Source organism: Lytechinus variegatus, chromosome 17, assembly GCF_018143015.1.
Source record: "Lytechinus variegatus isolate NC3 chromosome 17, Lvar_3.0, whole genome shotgun sequence".
Taxonomy (NCBI): domain Eukaryota; kingdom Metazoa; phylum Echinodermata; class Echinoidea; order Temnopleuroida; family Toxopneustidae; genus Lytechinus; species Lytechinus variegatus.
This window is the reverse complement of record NC_054756.1, coordinates 18,406,950-18,433,868: the sequence shown is the minus strand read 5'-3', so window position 1 is coordinate 18,433,868 and position 26,919 is coordinate 18,406,950. Positions and strand designations below refer to the sequence as shown.

Below are 26,919 nucleotides of genomic sequence, written 5' to 3'. Positions count from 1 at the left end.
ATAAGCACCAGATGACCGCCATTAGTCCCATATTAAAGGATGTGAAATTTATGGAATAGGTTAATCTCGAGGGCCTTATTCCTCTTTACAGTGTAATGAACAGACAAAAAGGGAAAGGGAAAACAAGATCAGAAAAAAGTAAGAAAAAAAAATAATAAAAGTTTTTCTTAATTAAGGAGGAATAAATGCCTTATCATCCCTCATTTTATTAGTGAAAGAGATGTACAAATAATAAGGAAAAAGCTTAACATGAATGGTTAAGATCGTAGGGAACTCGGAAGAGGGGGGGGGGCTTGCAAAACGTCAAAAAATCAGGCATGCGTAGAACCGTGTTTTTATACGTCGTGTCATATCTTTCCGCTGTTTGAGCCGATGAACTGTCATTGCGAGCAAGCAACAATTACAGCGAGTTATTTTCTACTGCTCGGAGACATTTCGCTTCGAAAAGCGTTAGGCCTAATTAGCCAACATGGTGCGAGTGTGTATTCAACAGATAGAGTGGAGAAATTATATCATTTGGAATATACTTCTGATTTTATTTTCCAAAGATGTGCATGGATTTGTCAGTGAGTATAATATTTTTATATTTCTTTATCAGTTGTTCATTTTTCAGGTGCATGACCGAAAATATCGAAAGTTAGTATAGTAGTTATAGTAAAGTAGTATAGTATATAGTAGTAGTAGTAGTAGTAGTAGTAGTAGTAGTAGTAGTAGTAGTAGTAGTAACAGTAGTAGTAATAGTAGTAGTAGTAGTAGTAGTAGTAGTAGTAGTAGTAGTATTAGTAGTAGTAGTAGTAGTAGTAGTAGTAGTAGTAGTAGTAGTAGTAGTAGTAGTAGTAGTAGTAGTAGTAGTAGTAGTAGTAGTAGAAGTAGTAGTAATATTCACATTATAGAACCCTTCATAGATTGGTTCCTAGCGCTTTACATTGTAATTATTATTACCCAGCCGTTACCCAGGTCATAGGATCCATCACTGGTCCACACATAAAGTACACTATCTCCACTCCCTGAGGAGTATTTTGGCCAGGCAACCGTTTATCGGTGCACACGTAGTAGTAGTAGTAGTAGTAGTAGTAGTAGTAGTAGTAGTAGTAGTAGTAGTAGTACTACTACTACTACTACTACTACTACTACTGCTACATACTACTTGTTCATGTTGTTATTACTTCCGAAATTTATGGTCGAGACACATTCTATTTTTGAATTATATATGATATATATCTGCATTATGTATGCGTGTTATTAGGAGTCATCCCTCACTCAATTTGTTCTATTATTTTTCTATTTACTTTTGTAATTGAAAACAACACTTGGCATTCAGCTTTTTGGAATCATATGGTTCTAAAGATTGTTTACGACTTCATCCAGGAATGCAATGAACAAGAAAATAACAAAGATAAAATTTAACAAGTTTGCAGGGTCAACAATTCTATATCTACCTGAGTGCATTTTATGCCATTTTAAGTGTGGGTTGTGTCTGTGTGTTTTTTAAGTGTATCAATTTTTTTATTAACAGAGAGTAGTGCTAATTTCAAACTTCAATTGAATTTTCTAATAAAAAGATTATTGTTATTGGTGATTATCTTTTTCCACGAGAGAAAAACAATGTGAAATTATGATATTTTTTTATGTCCTTAGAAAACAATTATTATGCGTTCAGAATTGAAAATTAAAAAAAAGAAATCATTGAAGAAATGGGAAATTGTCTATTTTGGAATAAACATTATTTCATTTTATTGCTGGACTATTTAGGGTTAGACAAGCTACCGGAAATGAGACAAGATTTTTTTGCGGCGATAAATAATTCTGATTAATAACCAAAAGATCCTTTGTTCATCGCCATATTTATATCGTTGTTTTTCTTGGTGAATCATAAGTTACAATTTTGTTTTTTATGCATGCGTCATTGTCCGTCTGGTAACATTATCTAAACCGAAATATGAATAAAAGAAAAGGCAAGATATGACAGATTGCCTAGTGACTTAATTCCAAAGGAATTTTGAACGGATGTGTGGCCTTCTGACTCGATTCTCCAAGTTCAATCCCGAAAATAATTGCTTTTTCTACAGTGATCTTATAGTGCTGCATGCAGGCCAACGCTTGAGCCGCTATAAGCTCCCCGTTAATCATGGGTTTATTTCAAAATATAGTGGAAATTAAGATTGCCAGCGATATTTTCAAGTCCGTTGCTAGAATGAGCCTCAAAGCATGAGAATTAAAAATTATAGATTGTAATTATGAAGTCATTAAAAGGAAGATACCGGGGTGTTTGACATGGATTTACGTTGTTGTTTTTTTCGTTGGAGGGACAAAAGTTGCGTTTGATGAATGAGATCATGCGCCTATTGATGAGAGGGAGCAAAGCGAAAGAGATAGAAAGGATTAGCCGCGCTCTTCTTTTCTGTATAATATATCCAGTATTTTTTTTTATCAGTTACACATTATCTAGTCCTTGCCTCATCTGATTATCTCTGTCTCTCTCAATCTCTTTCTAAATCTCTCTTACCCCCCCCCCCTCCCCCTCTCTCTCTCTCTCCCTCTTGTTCTTTCTCTCTCCTTGTCAATTTGTGTTTCCCCTTCCTCTCATCCATTTCTCCCTTTGCTATTCCTCTCACTCAGTTTTCCCTCACACACTTCGACATTTTCACACTTCATATTTCCAAAGATAGCCTGCGATCATGGCAATACAAGTCATTGTTGATCCCCAATGTTAATATGATATCAAAATATATACATCCGGGACTGTAGACAACAAAATAGAAAAGATCCCCAGCTGTCTTGGCCGGTGGCTTTGTGCCAGTATTAAGTTAATTCAATTGCATTACACATCGACAATGATCGAGGGGCTAAAACATGCACGACTGTATAAATAACTATTTTCAATTTCATTGTTTTCGTCTAAAGTTAATTGTCGGACAGTTTTAAGTAAATAAATGAATTGAATCTGAGTAATTTGTATATGGGCGGTGCGGAGATCGATATACCTCCGAGCAAACGAGGGGAAATGGGGGGGGGTAATAGGGGAAAAGAATGCAGAGGTCTACAAAATATAGATATTGTGCACCACGGTCGTAAATCCCAGGGGGATGTGGGAAATATACCCCCCCCCCCTTCATAGAGTGGGGAGGCATATACAATCACCCCCCCCCCCCGTTTTTCATTATATTTTACGATATTTTATTCTTATTCATCGAATGACCACTGTTAATGCGCGGAATTCGTATTTGAAATTAATGCAGTCAAAGTGCTTAAATTGGCCAAACATCCCTACGCTATATCTGCTGCATCGTTAGAGTATGCTAAGTAATTACATCCATTTATGAACTCTAGTTTCATTTCACTTCATTTATTTCCACAAAATTAAAATATATACAAAGCAATAAACAAATACATTTCAAAATAATGGTGGACCAAATGAAAGCTCATCAGGCTTGTTTGGATGGCCCAAAATATGATACTAATGGCTTTTATATATGGAACACTTAGATCATAAACCAATCTAAATATCTTTTGAATACACTGGCGTGAAACGGGGGCACATCCTTGCATATTGTGGAAGCGAGGGGGGTCATTATTTTGTTTGAAAATGCAGGTACTTAAAGTTAAGTGTACGATGAACATTGATGAAATAGACAAGTCAATGCCGTTAATGAAACCCAGATGCAAGTAAGGACAGCAATATTTCCAATACACTTTACAATTTCATCCGTTTATAGGATATTTCAAATTATAATAAATTCCATGACAATCCAATAAATATTTCGAACATGAGTTTGTTCATTTTTTTATTTTATGTTGCATCACCTCCCAATATAATCTTAAAGATTATTTATAATCTTTCCTTTCTACAATATTTTCCTTTTAGTATGCATCATTGTGCTATTTTCACGTTAGAAGTTATATCGTATTGTGGCATGTGATAATCTTAATTTTACATGACACCAGTCAGAAAATGAGTTTTCATTGAACATACAGTAATCTGGACTGTTTAATCCTTATTTTCTCTTTATATCTCTTTTCCTTATCATTTAAAGTTTAAGTTAGTCGTAATATAGGTATATTATCTTAAAGGACTGAAGCAACATTTTCGAGGCTCCCTCACTTCACTCAATCGCTGCAATTCTGCATTTATTACACGCACCTTGAAAGGGGATTCTGTCCTGAAACTTTCGAAAATCTGCTAGCTCGCTTTGTTCTCTCGCATTTTAAGTTGACTGTAATTCATTAGACCTATTTCATATTCTATCACAGTCATCGAAAAATTGTGATGGGCCGTTAACTGAAGGAGTTTAACACATATTTATAGAATATACCATTGTATACCTAGTCGCATACATTGCCCTTGATGTGATAATTACACACAACTTGATAGATCTTTTTTCACACATTTCTGTCTTCCAACTGCCGAAATATTAACTCGCTCGCATGTTTATATTAACTGTAATTCATTACTTTATGAATTATCACAACAAATTACAATACGACGATCGAAAGACTCATTAGAGACCTTTATCCAAAATATAGTAGTATTATGTATACGACTATACTCCGTACAACTAGCCCTTGGTGTGGGGATGTCCACCAAATTTGGGAATTTCAGGTCATTATATTGCTATCATTCCCCCCCCCCCCCCCCGTGCTCAGCCCGATTTCCGCCAGTGAACTTACTGAGGTCTCAGGGCCTTGCCTTTCATACAACATGTATAAGCATAACTTTTCTCGGCAAGCCCCTCCGTTCTTTGTCTTTATACTTTTGGCAAAGTCGGTTTTATTTCTGTAGCTACTTAAGTAAATGCGAATTCATCTTTCCTTCTCTTTTTTGATGAAATTATGATTGACATAATTTTTGATATATTTGACTTTGTAATGTTATGTTACTTTTTCAAGTCTCGATCGATGTAAAAATATCTTAAGAAATATCAGTAAATAACTAAAGAAATAATGTCAGTCAAATAACAGATAAGGCTATGCAAGTTACAATAGCCGAAAATCAATTTCATTTTCCCTCTTTCTCGCTTCCCCTTTTCAAAACTTGAAATTCGTAGGGAGTGATCATTATAAAAGTCGTCTGCTTCCAAAAATCTGGCTGATCCAAATCTGTAGCATGTTTACAGACGATACAGGACATCAGCTAACAAAAAACCAGGAAAACCGTTTATTTGCAAATGTTCAGATACGCCTTGGTAGTTGCTGATGTATGTTGTCACTAATATAGTAGGTGCACATAATTATGTCGTTAAATCACGGTGAGAAAAATCACGTTGAGCGCGGGATTGAGCGTCCATCTCTCACAGTGTAAACGTAACCATGGTAACGAGTTCATTCATTGTTTTCACCTCTTATCCATAATACATTCCGTTTTTTTCCTGGTACATACTTCATTTATTTATCAATTTATCCATAAAAACATCCGGTGTCGTCCATGGACTGCCGTGTTGGCAAAGCAATCCTAGTTGGTCAATGTATAGCTGCCATAATTGGTTCATGTAGCTGACGTATTGGACCGTACGTGTAGCCATAGGCGGCGGAAGCGGGGGGGGACGTGTCCCCCCCCCCTAAATTTTAGGTGGGGACACAAATTTTTTTTGACAACCTTTTTTTTTTTTTTTTTTTTTTTGCTTGTCAATTTTCACGTGGACCCCCCTGAAACGTGTGTTGTCCCCCCCCCCTAAAATTTAGGTAGCTGACCTTTTTTTGGGGGGGCGCTTGTCCAATTTTTTACATGTGTCCATCTAAAAATTTCAGGTGGACACCCCCTAAATTTTTTGGCTTCCGCCGCCAATGCGTGTAGCTGACGTATTGGACCTTGTAGCTGCCTTGCTGGTTCGTTTGGCAGTCGTGTAGGTCTGTGTAGACACCCTGCTCTGCCGACATGGTCCGTGTAGATCCTTGTGTTCAATCAACAACGCTTGTCGATGCTCGAACAATCCGGGGCGAAGCTATTATAGCGAACCTACTCGGATCATGCTGGCATGATCTGGCGATTGCCGTGGGGGATCCTGGAGGATTCGTGATTAAATCTGGGACTTACGTCACATCATAAAAGTCAGATATAAACACGATCCATCAAGGATCTACACGGCAGTCCTCCATTGATCATGCGGACGTGATCCGAGAGGTTCTGGGATAGTTTTATCCCCGCTTGATCTCGACGAGCACTGATGACTGTGTTAGATGTTATCTACGCGATGTCTATAGGGCATCCACACGGTGCATGTACACGGACCTAGAGGGTCTATTCGGGCAGAGCAAGGCGTCAACACTGACCATCATGACGTCAGCACTGACCAACACGGCAGCTATCTACAAGGACAGCAGGGCATCTTCAAAGACATTCCCGGTAGCTACAAGGACCAGCAGGGCCGCTACACGCTCAGACCAGCATGGCAGCTACACGGACCGTATATCCTCGATTGCTCTGCCAACAGAGCAGTCCACAGGATGACGCCGCATATGTTTGACTTCTCAAATCTGCTGTGTCTGCCTCCCGGACGTACACGGACCTCCATGGTCTCCACGGATGCCGTCTACATGGATCTTTTCCTGGACCACCCCGAATCACATCCGGTTTGGTCCGATGTCGATAAAAACTGGGGCGAAAGTTTATGAAGAGCAGCTTCATGCAAACATTATCATCAAACAAGATGCTCCAAGAAAAAAAATGTCATGAATTTGATTCATCATTTGTGTTCCTTAACACACGATTGTTCATGTCACTTGGCTAAAAAGACAGTATTTCAAGATAACATTTAATAATCTAGTTACGCAATTAAGCTTGGGGCAATACTTTCCCACACGGAGCCAAATTAGGCTACTGGGCTAGTTTGGGGCAATACGTTTCCCAAGCGGAGGCAAATTCTGTACTCGACAGGGTGCTATCTGCACTAATACCTATATTTGATTGGAGTTGTTACGGCTTAGGAATCGAGTTAACCAATTTTCGGTGATGACTTGTCGACACTCCTCCCTAAAGTCTTTATGGAACGCGAACGCGATCACGAAGTGACAGATTCTGTTGAGTGCACATGCACGGCCCATTAACCTGATGAACCATGGGATAGAACGGTAGCTGAAGCCCTGTTTTAAGCTCATGATCAGGGCATAGATGTTGGCAAGCCACATTACTAGATAGGTTCCAATCACGGCGAGGTGAATCCGGGTGGCCTTGTTATTGACCCGATGACCGATACGGGCACGGGGTTTCTCTTGTCGTCGACCCCTGGCCGATAACGGATCTTGCGAGGATGACGTTTTAAATGTGGTAGACGGTTCGCTGTTCCTCCGTATTACGGTCGAGGGCTTCATAATGGAGCCCGGTGGTATGTTTGCAGATGATGCCAGTGATGTACTTGGTAGGCTTAGGCCTATATCTGGCGAAGGGTCTGCAACCGATGCCGATATAGAAATCAGTTCCACGCATTGGCGCTTGGTGTTGCTTCCTGGACGCATATTTGGCAGTTTCCTGGTGACGTCTTTTCTTGTCACCGGCATTCTCCCACCAACTTTTCCAAGTCGTCTTATTCGTTTTATGACAAAAGCACATGCCACCAACGTGAATACGGCAGCCAGGGCATTGATGGAGAATAGAAAATAAAAAAAAGCTCTCATTGTATGCCTAAGTTGCAAGGGGACGGCACAGTAAGATCCGCGGCCCGGATTGTCAAACGGTTTCACCGTCCAAATTGCCGGTGCGCTCATCGCAAGCGAGAATCCAAATGCACCGGCAGCTGATACAGCCGAAGTCCGTTTGGAGATCCGCTGGTGTGGTTTACACACGGACACGTAACGGTTAAATGAGAGCAGAGCCGATAGGAAACTCGACGAATTCGTCTCAAGGAAGAATGTTAAACCATGGAAGGCGCAAAAGGCACCACCCACCCTCCGCCCAAATGTGAAGTAATGATAAATCCGCACGGGGCTGATGGTAATGCAAAGAAACGCATCGATGATCGCTAACCCGATGACAAAAATCGAATATGGTGTTCGTTTTCTTCGCGAATATACGGTTATCATTAATAGATTTCCAGGAATGCCGACAATGATGACGATTGAGTGCATGAGTGTTGAAACAATATAGTAAAGATCCATATTGAAAGGGAATCTTGATTAAAGAGTGATCAGTATCGATGAATTTAAAAGCGATCCGGTTGCTGATCGTGAGGATTAACGAATATCAAGGATTGCAATGAATTAGAACGATGAAGGGGAATCTTATGACGGGGAGGGCAACGACGAAGGCGATGATGATGATGATGATGATGGATCAATGACGTTGCTCATTTTATATTCATGATTTGCGCTCAAATCTTGAGAGGCTATAGATGTACGAAATTATGCCAGCCGTAGCGAGGATAATGAAAATAACGCCGCGGAGTGGTTGAGATGACGATGCTGGGTGAGGTGATGGCTCGGACGATGAAGATGTTATTGTTGGTAATTGTGGCCGTAGTGTCTAATGACGATCGCCCGACCAAGGTAGCCGTGCTAAAGCCGGGGTAATAACAGCAGGGCCCGCTGGGAGAACAGTTTTCGGAACTGAAGTGGCTACCCTGGGTAAATATGCCGCTATTATTATCAACAAGCATGCATTTAGGTCAACGTCTTACTTTCTTGTTCATTACAGTCTGATCTATCATTGATCACCAATGCAAATTAGAAGCTTATCATTTTGATGACTTCACATCCGGTTGCGAAGACTGCAAAGAAAATACGAATTGTGAAATTAGAGATGTCTGCAAAACTAGGCTTATAAAAACAGCTTGGATGTACCGAACAACTTGTATCAAGAACAAATTCTTTGCAGAATCTTACATGATATTTCATACATGAAATGGGACTCGGTCAAACCGTTGATATTTTTTGTCAATATTCTTAACTTAAGAAATTAATACTAGAGATAATAATAAAAAATAATAATAGTCAGTTCTTGTATAGCGCATAACACATGAATAACGTCTTTATGCGCTTCCAAAACGACTTGGATTACCCTGGCTGTATATAGCTCAAGCAGCTTTTACGCGCTCGGCATTTCAAGGAATAAATTCCTGCCAGGTACCCATTCAATTCACCTGGGTTGAGTGCAGCAACCCAAGTAATATAAACTACGCCATGGCTGGGATTTGAACACACTACCCTCTGTTTCAAAGTCCGGAGACTAATCCACTGGGTCACAACGCTCCACACGTGAGATATGTGAACCTTTTCAATATTAATAACAGGTAAAGCCCGTTGCAAATGATGTTAAAATTAAAACTGTAAACGCAGTAGTCATTATTACGGGCAGACTGGACTCACAAACTGGTATGAAATTTTAAATTACGACGGGCTGTTAAAGTACACACAGAAAATTGGAAAACTGTAAAAAAAAAAAAACGATATTCGTATAACATTAAAATAGCTGTTAACTAACAAAAAACGATAGGTGCACTGCAATCAACGTAAAAACACGGTAGTTCGTTGGTATGTTTAAAAACATCATATTTTACTTTTTTGCATCCAACTTGTAATTCTACGTTGTATATCACTGCATAAATACGTTTGGTTTGTTAAAGCATTGTGTCGTCTGTTTTTAAAAGGTAAACATCTTGCAAATATACGATTTTTCTTAGTGAAATTACTAGTATTTTTAACAGTTTACAGAATCCTGGTCGTCCATACATTGTAAAAACTGCGGTGAATTGGTGTTAATAGAGGACCACACCCTGAGGTGTTCAAATTACACCCTAGATATTAAACATAACACCAAAGAGTGTAAATGTAACAACAAAAGGTGTTGTAATAACACCTATAGGTGTAAAGCTAACACCACCAATTTAACACCGGTGCAAAATAACTGGTGTGGTCATCTATGTACACCGGTTAACACCACAGTGTTTGCTGTGTATACAAAGCCAAAGTGAATAGTACAATCCAGTAGTCTAAGGTTTAATAGAAATGATTACCTCTTATAATGCAAGTAGATGATGTTGTCTAAGCTTCGGTTTCTCCTTCAGAACCTGCAAAACATTATGAAGAGTGTCACGACGAGCAATACCCTTATAAAAGCGAAAGGAGTCAAAGCTGTTGACATGGTTGACGTACAAACGAAAATATTCGTCGTATTATAGCCTAATGAGCTAAGATGTAGATATGAGAAGAAAATCAATTTTACTAATTGAAAACAGCTCCGATTTCTTAAGTTTATTGTTCGACTGCATCCTAAGCCTCTTCAGGGTGTTGAAGAGATGGAGAAGCACTTTCCTGTAGGTTTTCAAAGGGCCCTTCTGCTAATGGATTCGATGATTACATTATCATAAAGAATTTTAGAGATGTGTACTCTTCATTCCGTTCTTTATTCTATTTTCATGTAATCGTATAGTACAAAGTGGTACAAACTTAATGAGATTGATTAAGCAGTATGAAATTATGAAAGGAAGACATTTGCAAGTCAATTATTTTTATTAGTTTCCATGTAAACATAATACAAAGTAATGTAAATCAGATTAAATGATTGAAATTTGAAAGAAAGGCAAAAGAGAATTATGAGTGAAAATCATTTTCAATTCATTTGTTTGTTTCGTTTTCATGTAAACATGGCATAACGTCATATACATAAGACAAACAAAAATAACGGATTGACATTTTAAAGAAAAAACAGTAATTGCGAATGGAAATATTTATCAATTTAGTTCTTTTTTACATGTTCAGATGATACAAATCAGATGCAAGTTAATGGATTTACATTTTAAAGAAAAGGTATTAATCAAAGAGAGCTATGGACTATGGAAATGGCAATGACGGGGGAGGGGTCCACTAAAAGCAATTATTGTAAAGTGCGGATCTCCCCTGGAAATCTAAAAATAAATAAATCGGTAACAGACTTGTACTTGAGTATGTAGCAGAAAGAAAAAGAGGGAACGACAAAGGTTTAGATGAGACTAAGGCCAGCAACGTCAATATCTAACATGCAAATTGTTTGTTCAAATTGTGTTCTAGATATGATGTATATTCATACATTCATCGTTCTCTTGATCAGATTCAGTGAGATTATCTTTGTTTAATTAGGAGATTGTACAACTTTCCGGTATAATAAAATATGGAATGGATGGGTTTTCATATAGTTAAGATTGATTTGATCAATCGGAGCTTTTTGTAAGACGAGGCCCTGGTCGGGCCTGATGCAGGGTCGGTCACACTGTGAGGCCTCAGCCATGAAATATATATATATATGAAATATTGCACATGAGACGGAAAAGCGCCAGAAAGAACGAGGAAGAGGTAAGGACAAGAATATGAAGACGAGACAAGACAGGACAAGACAAGATAAAAAGATCACGATAAACATGATTATGAAAAGGAAGGAAATATCAATTCAGGGAAAATCTGAACACAGACTATAATTCAACCTAATGAAATAACAAGAGTCAAAAATAAAATGTAATAAATACATAACCCTTGGTGTAGGGAGTCCCCATCATTTTAAATTTTTGGTCAGTATATTGCTATGCCCCCCCCCCCCCACGAGCTTGGACCGGATTTACGCCAGTGATGTACACAATAGTGCTTTTACACAGTGAAAAGGTGATAAAAATAATCGACACTGTCAAAATGAACCAAATCCACATAAATTATACTCGTCATGCAGTGTTCTAGGTTTTCCCATTGCTACACACTGTGGTTGACACTGGATAACAAGAAAAAAGAGAAAAGAAGAAGAAGAAAAGAATAAATGAGGAAGACGAAGAAGAAGAAAGAATATCTCATTGAGAGCAATGATGACTGATGAAAGGGTTATTTCTCTAAAAAAATCAACCACGTTGACTATTCGATTTAATTTCGTTTATCATTAATTTGTCCTATTCACTGAGCATCAAACAACGTCGCTGGCTGCTTGGTTTATTACTCATTTCCAAACTTCAATGATTATTTGGCCAGTTACTGTTATCTTTTTATACTTCCGCGCCGTCCTGTGTTAAGATTTTTTTATTACAGATAACAGGCCGAGTAGCTGATTTTTCTTTAAAAAAATAAATAAATGAAATATTCAATCTTACTCGCAATTAACATCGATATTTTGTTCCCCTCTCCAGACAATAGTTTCAAATATAGATCTTTGTTCAGTTTGTCGTATCTGTGCTAGTCTTGTGTGAAGACCCTCTTGTTGATTGAAATTTCAAGCAGGGTCTGTGCATGCAGACATGGGAGACTAAGTTTCAAACAACGCTTGTTCGATCCAGACGAGATGACAGTTGAAATTTGGCCATACGGATTTCTAAGAATACAAATGTTAGCACCCTTTTTCAAACATCTAACAAAATTCCTTCTCGGATGTCTTGATATGAATCTGTTCTGTTTCTGCCTTATACGAAAGTGTAATTTTTCATGAAATGAACAAAAATTGTGACTTTCAAGTTTCTGTTAAATCACCGAGCAAGATCCATTAATTTGTCTTCACCTTTTCGATTGAGTTTGAAAACAGTATAAAATTGTGTTAAAAGTCAAGTCCTCCCAAGAAAAATGTTGATTTCGATCAACTAACAGGAAATCAAACAAGCATAACGCTGAATCGTATGTAGAAATAAGAGAGTTATGACATTTCAAAATTTCGCTTATTTTTCACGAAACATTTAGATGCAGAACTCAGTGATAGGAACATGTGAGAGTCGATGATATCACTCACTATTTATTTTTGTTGATAAATTTGATAATAAGGACGCGCTTGACTGAACTACATAATGGTAAAACAATGGTAATTCAACAAGTTCAGGGAGGAATAGAACTTTGTTTTACATGACTTGGAGAAAATTATGATATGAAATATTTCATATTTCATATAATAAGAGACAAAAGAGATAGTGAGTGGGTGAAATCATCAGTTCCCTTAATTGCATACCGTTCTGCAATAACTGTATTGTGAAATTAAGAGAATTTGTTAAATGTCATAACTTTCTTATTTCATATCCGATTTCAATGAAATTTTCATTGTTATGCTTTTTGACCTTTTCTTTTTTTTAGTCAAATTAACTCTTTGTTGAGGTTACCTTGTTCTTTAAAATGAATTCACTATTGATACAATCACATTTTCATAATCATCATAAACATAATCTTCTCGTGCTTCCATCATTCTCCATTACTTCTTTACATTATTTCTGGGGCTTTAAGGTTTGGATTGGTTTTTGGTTCTCTGTACGTTCTTGGAAGGCATATTAGGTCGAGCTTTTCTAAATTCTTGACGAGTATCAAACATTTCTAATGTGTAATGTTAAAATGCCACCATGTGTTGGTTAAAAGGAAATCCAATCTGAATGGAAATTTGCTTTAAGAGGAAAAGGAAAAGTCAGACAAACCGATAGTCGAAGTTTTAACGATATCATTTCATTTCATTCATTGGTTTTTGTAACACTTTTTCATAAACACATTAACAAAGAAAATACAATAATAATATAAACATAATTGACAAGCAAATCATAGAAAAAATTGCATTTTCTTTTAAAACATATCGATTATTAGAAGGTTGCAGGGATTGCCACTATAAGCTTAGTTTGACTGTGTGGCAACCAAAGAAAACGATGATAACTAATTCTATCTTAACGTAAGGGTGCAGGTGCATAAATATCATATCGGACAAACAGTAAGAACGTTACTTAAAGGGGAAGATCACCTCTGATAAAATCTTTGTTGTAAAAATAGCAGAAAAAATAGTAAAAATTATTGGTGAAGGTTTGAGGAAAATCCGTTAAAGAATAAGAAAGTTATTAGAGTTAAAAGTTTTGGATTTGTGATAAACGAGCAGCTGCCCCATGTGTTATGTAATATAAAATGCATGAATTTCAATTTTTTTATGGTTCCTGATGACTTAATTATGTTTTCTATTCATGATCGGGTGTGAAATGATTTGTCTATTGATATACAAAAGGTACAGAGAAAAACATTTTGAATTTTTTGAGAAAATGACAATTCATTGATTTTATTACCATTCGCTATGTAGGAATGCTGCTCGCATATGACGTCACAAATCAAATAATTGAAATTCTAATAACTTTTTAATTATTTGATGAATATTTCTCAAACCTTCGTCAATATTTTTTATTATTTTTTCTGCTATTTTTACAATAAACTTTTTGTCAGGGTGAACTTCCCCTTTAATATCGTAATTCAAACTTACAATAAAAGTGTTTGAAGTTGTAGAAACTTGTAATCTCTACGTATACGGTCTATTGCCATTGGCCTACGGTGTTTCCAAATTGGCAACATTGTTATGCAGTAACTAACTTTCCATCAATCATGTTAATAGACTCGATTGACAAAATGTCATTTTCAAAGGTTTTAAGAAAGGAATTCTCACCCATATTTCAATGGTTTTACTTCGAAAGATAGCTTTCGTTAATTAGGATGTTTATGCACCCAGTGGATGAGCTTAGTTACAAATCCCTGTAAAGTTGAGCGCAAAGCTAATTGGGGGAAGTTGTCATGATTTACTTAACCGTATTGAGAATAGTTATTCTCAATGTTATTTTAATGTCACTTTGCTTTTATTATTCACTCTTGTATAAATTTGTTTTTGTTATTTTTATATTATTGTACGTATGTTCTACGGACTTGCTGAAAAACATCCTGACGGCTGATAGCAGGTTTTTTACCGTATGTAAATAAATAAAACAAACAAACAAGTCTCAGTCCGGCTTTAAATCTTACATTAAACTCTTATTTCTTGTCCAATTTCTGTTAAAATTTTACCATTCTGTTTTTCTTATTACATCCTCTCTCACATACCATTTCGTGACCAAGGTTTGATTTCCCCTTTAAACCTGGAAACCACTCGACTATAACAAAGTCATGATAATGATGTGATATAAAATCTATCCAAGTTGTCATCGGATCAATTATTGTTGCATTAGTAATTGCAGTTTCCAGACAAAACGCACGAATACAGAATACCGGATACATTTGACAATCATCGGATGTTGATATATTTCCCCAGGAATATGGTAAGATAAACGTAAACCATTTATAAATGATTGGTAACACACATTCCTCTAAAATGATCAAGGAATGTGTGGAGCAGACAAAAATTGTGAACCTGAAAAAAGTATAAAAAGACCCCCCCCCCCTCCCTCTGTGTGTCCGAACGAATCCGATTCTATTGTTTGGTTCTTTGTAGTTGTTGTTGTTGTTGTATTGGGGCATTGAAAAGCAAATTTAAAACATGTATACAAAATTAGATCCATCAAGACAATTTTATCCACGCATTCTCGATAGGTAGCAGAATGACTTTGCCGGTCTATATGCACCCTATCTTCCAAGATTGCCCCCAAAATCCACTTCGAGTTCTTACACTTGAGAACATCACTCGACGACCCGAGCCAGGTGTGATGTCATCATGATGTCATCATGACGCAGGGTATGAGTAACGTAGGAGCATGATCCCAACTAAGGCGTCATAATACCTAATAGCTCGGTCACGCTTACGCTCAATTCGAATTCTTTGTTGTTGGTGAACTTGCGAGCGGGATGTCGAAATCTTTCCGTAAGCGCGCGGGGCTTACGCGGACCTCATACGGCCTTGACTGCCTCGCTTGTATATCATGCTTTTGTTAATCCAAATTTTTTGTTGATGGGTTTGGGTGATCAATGTTCGGGATACAGATATGAATGTGTCAGAGGAAGACGAAAGGGTTACAGATTACAAAGGTTTTCTTGACAGGAAGTGATAGGGTGATATCAGAAACCCGCTAGGAAGAATCTCGCGATCCGCCTTCCCCGATGACAAGGCCATGTTCACACGGGTCGTTTTTCGCGATTATTATTGAAAGGGCCTGAAACCAAGGCTTAGGGACGATGATGCGCAAATCGAAAAAAGGGTGCAAAATATTGGCCCTGACGAATTAAATAGTTCGTTATCCGATAAAGAAAAGCAGTAGTCCTATACAACTGTTAATGTTTCGAATATTACATTCATTCAACCGTGCAAATCTTTGCTCTAACCCAATACCCTCTGAGATATTCAGACCTTCGTAAATGTCGCAGGATCAATTGCCGTGTCACAATCTAACATGATATCATCTCGCTCTTCCTTTTCAAAATGAAAAAAATCCAAACACATTAAGTTTTTTTTGTGAGTGCATGAGTGTTTTAAAATAAACCACGAAAAAAATCTTGGATGTTCTAAGGACGAATGCAAATATGCAATGATATTCAAAATTGACGGATTTGCCAAAAACACTATCAACCGATGAAAATGAAATAAAAATCCTCAGTGTGGACACGAAAGGAAATATGACACGTACAGCGTGGAAACATAGACAGGTACTAAAAGCAATTCATAGTGTCATGATTACTTCACAATATCGTCGCTTATCACTCACTCTATACATCATACCGCATCATACTCATACCGTCCATCGCTAAGCTACAACATCAAATAGGGGACGAGTGATTGGAATTGTTGAACGCGTCACGTACAAATCGAAATTATGACAAGAAAACAAATCTAAGTTCATGTTTCTAAAGTTATAACAACCATGTAGGGCATTCAAACACACATTTAGGTGTTTTTCTAGTCCAATTTCAATTCATTTGATTAAGTGTGCTTGATTCTGATTTTGTGAGGTGATCGATATGTACATTTTTTTTTCTCTCTCTCCCTCTCTCTCACTTTTTAGATGTTCGTCTTGAGAATGGGAATGGAAATGGAGCGCATGAAGGGAGCGTTGAGATCACTACTGATCTATACAACTGGCAAATAATATGCGGAAGCAGCGAATTCGATATTCTGGATGTCATCGTGATTTGCCGGCAACTCGGTTATCCTGGTGCTAACAGGGCTTTGACGAGCAGTCCGTACCCGGCAGGCAATTACCCGATGTCTACGACCGCGTTCCATTGCTCTGGGAATGGTAAAGCAATCCCCCTTAACACATTTTTTCCTGTCTGAATAAAAACAGCAGGGGAAATATTAACCTTTTAAAATGTGTGTATTTTTGCATAAGATGATAAAGACTATATACTACTGTGACAAAAAAGTGAACTGGATCAAGATTGTTGATAAATGTTGTGTTGCCGTTTAACTGTTTTTGTATATAAGATGATATAAGAGACTATATTTTACTGTTACAATACACTTAAAATGTGCAGGATCAAGAATGTGCGGCTGTGTTGCCGTATAAATTACTCAATGTCATATGAAAACTTGCCTATGAAGCATGCCTTTCGCCAAATATTTACCCAACAAACAAGCACCCCCCCCCCCCCACACACACATTGGATGAATTACTACGCAGCCATTTTCTGAGTGTATATACACGATACAGTCACACCAACGAAACCGACTCCAAAACGACCGTTGGTATGTCAATTGCAAAATACCATATGCCGGTCTAGGATTGTTTCGCAAATGTGACTGAATCATAAGGCGTGTTTTTCGCATGTTTCATATGTAATCCTATAGAATGAAGATCATGCATAAGTAATTACCGACGCATGGCCAGCCATGCTCCGGTAAATTTGCCTTGCGTCCGGTAATTACCTATGCATGGCAAATTTACGGGATGCATGACTAGCCATTCGTCGGTAAAGTTAGGCATGGTTGTATAAAAAAATGATTTTTCACCAAAATAAATCCACCATTTTATAAAACAAATGATGCACAGGTTTTTTTTGTTGTTGTTGTTCATCGGTAGGACTAGTGAGCATGCTGTAACTATAGAAACTAGTCTAAACCCACTCGGCTGCGTTTAAACATTTCCATAGTTACCTTATGCTCACAGAACCTACCGACATGACCGATGCACTCACATATGTGCATTATTTGTATACTTATCCTCTCTTTGTCTTTTTGGATAACATATCTGAATTGCTACTGCTTGCTACTTTTTTTTATTCAATTTCAGAATATCATCTAAATAACTGTTCCTACACCGAAACCGTATGTGCATCTCGACAGGTAGCCGGTGCTGTATGCTACAGACGGGGTAAATTTAAAACTTACTGTATCCTCCCTCCCCTCTTGCCTGCTTTGCTCTGTCTTTGTCGCTGTCTCCCTGTTTCTCACTCCCCCCCCCCCCTCTCTCTCTCTTTCTCTCTCCCTTCCCCTGCCTATCCATCTCTATCCCTTCTCCATTCTTCTCGTAAAGGTAGAAAGCATAGTTTAGATTATGGTCATAATTATGAGTCCCAAAATTTCCCCTGGATATGGTTCTCAGGTCAGATTCAGATTTCAATTTCTACTTCAAATGTGTTCGGCCTTCTTGTTTTATGGGGGGGGGGGTCGGACATGTTAGATCAACCAAAACAATATTTTTTTGACTGTCTACTGTCTATTTTACATTTACCCCAATACCATCGTCCTCGCTAGTTACAGGTATCATCCAGGATACTCTACTCATTCAGTGCTACGTGCAAATAAGATAAAATAGAATTGAAAATGTAAATTGATACCCATACCATGTCCTCTTCTATGTTTTTTATGATTGCTTTATGTATAATTTATAATTATTATTATTTGTTTGGCGTCACCTGTGCCTGGGAGGCGAAAAGGGAACTGAACCACTATGACCTGCAGGTCTCTCCTCCCGATATAACTGATTGGGGGGGATGCAGGTGGACCACTACACCGGGGGTTTTCCCCTACTCCTATACGAATAGTATAGTGGGTTCTTAACGTGCAAAGGTGGTGACTCTCCTCTACATGGGGCCTCCATTCAACGTCCTATCCGAGGGACGGAGTGTTTTCCATTGTAACATAGCCTGCATCTATGAAACATGGGAGAGACGTTTTCACACAACGCACTGGCTTCAGTCATTCGCCCGGGGTGGACTCGAACCCACGATCTTTGGTTCGATGGGGAGACGCGTTACCGACTGAGCCAACACCACTCTCATAATAGAATATTAAATGAGCAATGTCCTTTCACCTTACGACCACCAGATAGCGGATACATGGGCTGTTTTACCGACCGGTTCACCGATCCGGTTTTGACGGGAGTAGTCGTAGCCGACCTGGTTATGACGCGTTCTCGATGTGTGGATTTCTGTATCAGAAATGGATTCGTGTACGCGGGGTTGAAGTTCGGGACAAAGTGTACTTGCGGGACTGAGGGTGCCGATTACTCGAGGTACGGGAGAATAAGTGATTCGCAATGTCATTATCCGTGTGGGGGAGCTCCTTCAGAAAGCTGTGGAGGATACGAGGCACTCGCTGTTTTCAAAGGTAAGCGTTGTACTTGGCTTGTAAAAATATTATCTGATCATATTGCTTTCTACAATATCAAACCCTGAATAAATACATATTAAACGTTTTGTGAATATTCGATACGAAAAATCAACGAAAAAATAGTTTCATAATCATAATCTTGAAATCAATTTCAGGTGTGTATAATCACCTACAATAAGTGCAATACATTTCTCATCCAAAGTACAAATATTTTCACAACCAAAACGAATAATATTATTGATGTCACATCTAAGATAGTTCATGATTTTGCTCGGTTATTTTTTTAATAGTTTGTATTATAATACATGTTCAAAAATATCATCGAAGGTAATTCATATCTATGAATATATGTGTTGATTTCATTATCATGATTGTGCAGTTGCGAGTGATAGACCAAGGCCTACAAGTCGTCCAATAACAACTCTGACGTCATTTTATCAAAACAAACGGACCACGACGAAAGGTGAATATTCTAGGCTTATAAAAAAAAACTATTGTTTCAAGTAAATTCTATGTATAAATGTTGTGATTCTTCATGATTTATTCAATAAATTTCTCGCCCAAGCGCCGTGGAAGCGCTGTGGAAGCGCCGTGGTGTAGCGGTTCTGACTCTCGCCTTGTAATCAGAGGGTCGTGTGTTCGAATCCCACCATGGCCTAGCGTCCTTTGGCAAGGCGTTAATCCACACTTTGCCACGCTCGACCCAGGTGTTAAATGGGTACCCGGCAGGATGTGAAAGCCTATATGTAGTATGCCTAGCAATTGAGTCTTGGAACTCTTGTTGGAATGCTCCCCAGGGAGTGGAGAAGGTGCATACATTGTATGCGGGCATGCAAGGATCCGATGACCGGGGTAATAATAAGTCTGTAAAGCGCTTATAGATGCGTCGTTCCGATGTATTAAACGCTATGTAAATGCGGAATATTATTGTTATTTTCATTAAAAACTTAAATATATATAAATATACGAATGATATGTTTAATGTTGAACCATTCCATTATATCTGTTGAATAGTTTTGAAAGATTTAAATTTAAATTTCAGGATTGGTAGTTGTGGGATTAATAAAAACCAGTGGTAAGTCTAAGATGGGAAAGGAGCTCACTTCGTAAAGAAGCCCCTGACAACCAAAATTAAATCAAATCCCGTTCGACCCCCCCCCCCAAAAAAAAAAAAATAAATAAATAAAAACTCACACATACACACGGACCTTTTGATAGTGCAGGGAGGGACACAAAATGATACACTTTCTTTTGTTTAAACCCATGGTGTTTTATTTTCTCCAGGTGGCATTGAGAAATTCCTTTAAAATGGCTTTAGGGTCCATAGTCCCCCCCCCCCCCCCACCTCTTACACCCATAGGCCTTCTGTTCATGATTACTTTGAGAGAAGCTTTCTGTATTATTCATAAGAGTGCTGCTTTATTTTTACGTTGTTTGTCTCTGTCCAATCTCCAAAATTGCCCGATGATCGTGCCTCCACGGACCTACTGAAGACACTGGATACAACCGTACACAACCGGAAGTCACATATGGTTACCCAAGCACCCCCGCGGTGACGGTCAGGATGGTGGCAAAGGAAGGAAGTACGTATGAACGCACGCACGCTCCCCTCTCTTTTAATGTGTCCGCAATCATCATTCTCCTTTTTAGTTTGCTCTCAGCAAGGAGATTTAAACAGATCACTCTCAGGCAGTGGCGTAATGAGCCAGCAACTTTGAGGGGGCGACATAATGGCGTATGGGGCAAAAATTTATGATGAGGTGCGAGCAAACAAAGCAAGCTAAAAAAAAGGCTCGACATTTTTTTATCACAAAAATCCAATTCTGTGTTAGATTTGGACATATTATGCAGAGAATATTATAATCTCTCTTAACTTTTATTCATTTTCTCTTTTTTTTTCCTTGGGCATGATTTTTATTGTGAGGGGGGAATTGGTGTATACTTTCGATAGATAGGCCTATAAGACTTTGTCTCTAGGAAAACAGCTAGTCGAGTAGAGCAGTAATAAGATAACATACATGCCAAAATTACCTGGTAGTGAACTTCTCAAAAATCATAACTACGGTCTAGTGAAACTTGCAAACTATGAAAAGGGTGATAGTATAATCTTGGTTTATACATGAAGCTATACCGGCTGTTGATTTTTTTATTAACTCGGTTTAATTTTTACTTTGAAGTGTTTGAGGATTGAACTATTTAGTAATCTATTTCATTGTCTGGGTGTTGTCCATGCATGGCCGGTCCCCCGAATTAGATTATGCAATAAGTCACACCCGCCGAATGTGTTCAGTTCAGCTAAGTCTAGTTCAATTCATTTATAAATAGAACAGGGAATGACAAATGATATAAGAGAAAAATGGAAATTACAGAAAAGTTTATAAAAACCTGTGAGTAGTAGTTCCCAGTAAATGAAATTAAGTACCATTAGGCCTACATAATAACAACATTGAATGAATAAATGTACACGCAGCATCAACAAATACCACCAAAATACAGGGAGTCTGGGAAGGTAAATGTATGAGATTTCGGCAAGGAGAAAGAAAACAAATAATTTTGCATATTCATTTATATATTTTTTACTTGGATATACATGACGTAATTGTTGTTTAGTACTTAATTTCATCGGAAAGATTATTCCAAATGCGTGGGCCATAGTGTCTTAATGACTTTAGGATAATTTGTGTTTTAACCTTGGGACAATAATCTTTTTTACTTGAACCAGTATTGTGATGATGAACGGAATTATTTATTATAATAATAATAATAATAATAATAATAAAGGTATATTTACCCAGGGTAGCCACTTCAGTTCCGAAAACTGTTCTCCCAGCGGGCCCTGCTATTATTACCCGGCTATTTATTAAAAACATATAGGATATGTTTGAAAGAATTTTATTATGAAAAGTGCGAAACGTCACTTGCTACCCATCCCCTTCCGTTTCGAAAAAAAAAACATTAAGTCAACTGACAATCCTTTTTTTTCTCTCTCTTAATTATTATTTCTAGATCATTTTTTTTTCTTTTCGTCCAGATTTCATCAACCAGCCCTCCGGTATAGCTGTTGTCATTTCATTATCAGTTATTACAGTTTTCCTAGTATTGGCAGTCGTCTTCCTCGTGCGAAGAAGGTATAGGATTATTAAACATTCTTTTAAAGTTAGCTTATGACTAGTTTGCATGTGCAACGATCATCGTACGATCGATAAATCTATCATATTTAGTGTCATCGTATCGGTGAACCAACGACTTGCGATTGCCATCTTACGATTTCATGGCTTTGGGAATAGTACTAGGCAAAAAAGTCATCCAGAATACGGATATCGTTTTGGTTTCCAGAGTACCGTGTATATCCAAAGTACCATGCAAAAAAAAAACATAGCCACAAATCGAATGTCTGAATTCACAGTTGTATATTTCCTTAGGTCTTATAGGAACGAGGCGTTCCATGCCTAAACGAACTCTCATTTGTCCATGTGATACAGTCTTTATTGTGTAGTGTTGCTAGGCCAGGCAAGTTCAATGAAAGCACATTATCCCTATGTGTTGTATCATGGGAATAATGATTATTCCCAAGATACAACCCATAGGGAAAATGTGTTTTCATCGAACTTGCCTGGCATAGCAACACTACAAGCCATGTCAAGCCATGAACGTTCTGTTTGTTAATAGGCTATATGGTTTACATAATATGCGTATTTATTGTTGGGATTTAGGACTGTTATGAATTTAACTTTTTTTAATGATTTATCTCCATCCCCCCCCCCCCCCCCCCCTCTCTCTCTCTCTTTCATAATGATACAGGTCATCACCACCTGATTCTAAACGAAAGCCCAGTAATCGTCCTTACGAAGAAATAACCCTCGACATTCAAGAAATAGAAACCCCGGAAACGACGCCAAACAGTTACTGTGAAAACGGGGATGTTCCTCTGAGTACACCGTTAGTTATCACACCTAGGAGCCATACATACGAGCAGGCCGACCTGTTTTCATACGGCGAAAGGAATTCCGAAATGTACAGCACCGTCCCAGACGTGGTTTCCGCAAGTTCGTCATCGGCTCCGGAAAGCCGAAGCAAGCCGATGACTCCTCCGGCAATTCGCGATCTCTACGCGAAGCCGCATAAGGAGAGGGCGCGGCGCGTGCCGAGGAAAGACACGGGTTATGAGACGATTGAAGACGAGGACTTACGAGTCGACCCAAACAGCTACCTCGGAGGTGGTCGGGGGATTCCCGATGGGGATGGTGGAACCGAGACCAGCCACACCGGGTATTCGACCATAGAAAATGGCGGGGATCTCGAGGAGAGCTTGAACCTTGATGAAATGTATGCGAAACCTCTGAAGAAAGAACATCGAAAGGTTGTTCGAGAGGACAGCTTTGACGAGACTTGCATGGTTGAAAATGAACTTTATACATCAACTGACTCATAACCCCGTTAAGAATATTTGAACATTGTAATAAGTAATTATTTATTGAGTACCTATGGACTTCATGCATAATTTCGATATATAAATGTGACGTTTCCCAGTAATGCAAAAATTAGATTTGCCTACTCTCACAATTATAGATGAGGAAGGGTCTTTATCCTGGAGACATCAAAATCTTGATGAGAACTTGTTCATGACATCATTTCATTTTTTGAAGGCACTCGGATTGTTTGCGAATGTGGAGAATCTTCGGAAAGTCGACAGTCTTTCAAGAATAAGCCCTACGCCTCTTGATTGAAAGTCTTAGTCTTAGGTTGTTCCTATATAACATTATTTTTTCTCGTTCAATCTAATAAAAAGAGGCTTGGACATTTTAAAACTTTTTACAATGAGCATGCCAAACGGAAAAGTTGAATCTTCAAGAAAGAACGAGTTAAGTAAAGAAACGACAAGTCACTTGAACTGCCAAGACCCATTTTCTCTGCCATAAGCATGGGCAAGAATATCGTCTAAATAATTTCTACATTGTACTCAGATTAAAGTCTGTGATATTTATAGAGTGTGTTTCTGGGCCTCGTCTTCCAAAGAGTTACGACTGATCAGATCAACCTCAGCTATATGGAAATCCATCAATGTCTTATTTTTTTCTACAGGCATCTTGCACAATGTTCTTTGCAAACAAAGAGAAGCACACTTCTTTCAAGAAAAATGATGAATGTATGATTATGCATCATCGAAAATATTTTGAACAAACTCATTTTCATCAATCGTAGCTATTATGTGAGACGGGGCCCAGATGGAAGCAAATACAACTCGAATGTAAACGTGACATTTTTCTTCTGGAAGTTTGCATTTACACCGTGCCCGATAGCCCAACGATTGCCGATACTGGTTGAACATTGAAATACGCATCATGCACTGCAGCAAGAGATCCTCAATCTGTGACTGGTCCGCCATACTTTGCAATGCCCATTCTTTAAGATTTAATTAATAGCTCCTTCTTCCAATATTTGAAGTTGAGTTTTTTTACCCATCACTCGTTCACTATACTCCATAGATGACGACATTTTTTTATGAATTTGAAAGAAAAGACAGGGAAATGCAGAGATGCCAAGTTCAAAGACCAGCTATGCGTGAGATTTTCTTTGAATCTGGGTGAGATCACAGACATTGTGTACAATGTATATGCATAGGCTGTGATCGTTGCGTGAGACAGAGATTTGAGGTGATGAACAAGAGTCCAAAATGGTTGAGTCTCACGCATAATGCGTAAAACTTGGTAGCTCTGGAAATGACTAAACCAGATATGTTCACGAATTGTCCCAAGAGGCCCAAATCGATTGAAAACATATTTCTATCGACAATTGCGAGCCGTTCATGGTTTCAAACTATTCCTTCGGTATACTGTTGTGGCATTACAAATTCAACTTTTGCGCACTTTTCATATAAAAAGGATAACGTTTTGACGCGTTTATCTCAAAATTAGTTTCTTTCCACTGAAACCCTCTTGGTTTTTAAAAAAGGTGAAGATATGCAAGCTTCATCAATCTCAAGGACGTGTCGTCAGATGAACATACACTTACTTTACCTAGCTACACTTCATCACCTCCGTCGTCAAGATCATCATCATCATAAACACGAAAATCACAATGATCACCACTAACTTTTTGATTATCTTTTTTTTATTAACAACTTAAAAATAAACATTACCGTTGCGATCGTCTCTGCCTTTCCCTCCCCCTCCCACTCATTCTCTCTCTCTCTCTCCCTCTCTCTTTCTAACACCCACCCCCTCTATTTTTCTCTCTCCTTCTATCTCTCCACATCATTTTACCAAGGCTTGGCAGTTTGAAAAATATATATCGGAGCAGCTGTAGAGAGTTGAGACAATTGCATATCATATTATTTTCATTAAATGACAAACATTATATGAATTTTTTATTCAATGATTTATTTCTAGATTTTTGTGTAGTGCCTATCTATATATGAAATATCGTTGTGTATATAAGACTAAATAAAATTCTTAAAACTACTATTTGCATAAAAAACACTTATACTTGTCCTTTGTCTCCTCTGTAATCGTGGTATAACAATGTCAATGATTATACATTTTTTTATTTCGGTCTTTGTATGTAAATGAATTTAAACGAATCGTTCTACCAAAATTACAATTTTTTAAAATAGAAACGTGAATCGTTTCGTTCGTTAGTAATAGCTGACAGTATAGAGACATCGATTTGCACATTCACCCATGTGCTACTACATAACACTGGTCTATTCTATTTTAGTTTATAATACTAATACATGTAGCTTTGCTACTAGCAGATGATATGTCAGGCATGCTCATTGTCAGATTCGATGTGCTATATGACTGAAAAAACCTTCGGTTCTGTGATCAGGACGTGTGTCCTTTGGATTATACACTGAAAAGTCGTGATATAACAAACAAAATCTTTACATAAATTTAGATGTGGTGTAAAATGATTGGTGGGATCCTCACGCAACGCCGCGCGCCGTCCGGTGTAATTTTGACACTCTAATTTTCGCATTTACTACGGTGAAACTCTCTACAGCGCATCGATTTCCTTTGTAAATGCAAGTCAAATCACAGGCGACAGCTGAAAGGCTATTGTCGAAAGTTGGTGAACTGGGGCAGCAGATCATATATGATGATTTGCACCGGACAAACAATTATGTCGTTGTCCAGAGTCGAGAGATTCCAATGATGTCACCAACTTCCGACAAAAGCCTCTGAACTCTCCACTGTGATTTAATCGACTTGCAATTTCAAAGAAATTTGCGCGTTCTAGATAGATAGAGAGTTTCCCCGCCCTAGTACACAGGTAAATGCGAAAAGGCATGGTCGCAGTGGCGATGTCCGTTTCTGCATACGGAACTTGGACAAGCAGTGGATAACATTAGGAGTCTTATTCGTCCTTACACATCAAAATCTATGGTGTTAATTGATGCATATACTTGCTTGAACCATCATGTTTACTTATCAAAAACCTTACTAAAAAATATAGGGAACCAAACCAGTATTTTGACACCAGTGTGACATTCCTGATGTTATTACAACACATTTGGTTGGTGCTTTCACCTCTTTGATGTTATGTCCAATCTCTGAGGGTGAGTTTAACACCTCAGTATGTGGTCCTCGAGACATCAACTGGTGTCGGCTTTGCAATGCACTGCAAACGAAAAGGATTCTACAGCCAATACCAACGTTGATAGCTTATCCAAAGAACATAACCATGATAACAGACCTATGTGTTTCTTGATCCGGAAAAGGTAGGTATAT

At 38.1% G+C, this 26,919-nt stretch overlaps 2 protein-coding genes across 2 annotated transcripts; one reads left to right on the top strand and one right to left on the bottom strand.

Moving 5' to 3' along the window:
* The first annotated feature begins 374 nt into the window (after nt 1-374).
* LOC121431227 lies at nt 375-24,757 on the top strand. Its single transcript, XM_041628739.1, has 8 exons — nt 375-566; nt 16,641-16,874; nt 17,868-17,948; nt 18,905-19,186; nt 19,569-19,652; nt 20,683-20,772; nt 22,221-22,317; nt 22,991-24,757. Exons 1-8 carry the CDS (start codon nt 470-472, stop codon nt 23,619-23,621), a joined length of 1,596 nt encoding a protein of 531 aa, XP_041484673.1. The 5' UTR covers nt 375-469; the 3' UTR covers nt 23,622-24,757.
* LOC121431228 lies at nt 6,805-8,996 on the bottom strand. The gene has a single exon (XM_041628740.1). It carries the CDS (start codon nt 8,086-8,088, stop codon nt 6,892-6,894), a length of 1,197 nt encoding a protein of 398 aa, XP_041484674.1. The 5' UTR covers nt 8,089-8,996; the 3' UTR covers nt 6,805-6,891.
* Nucleotides 24,758-26,919: the final 2,162 nt, after the last annotated feature.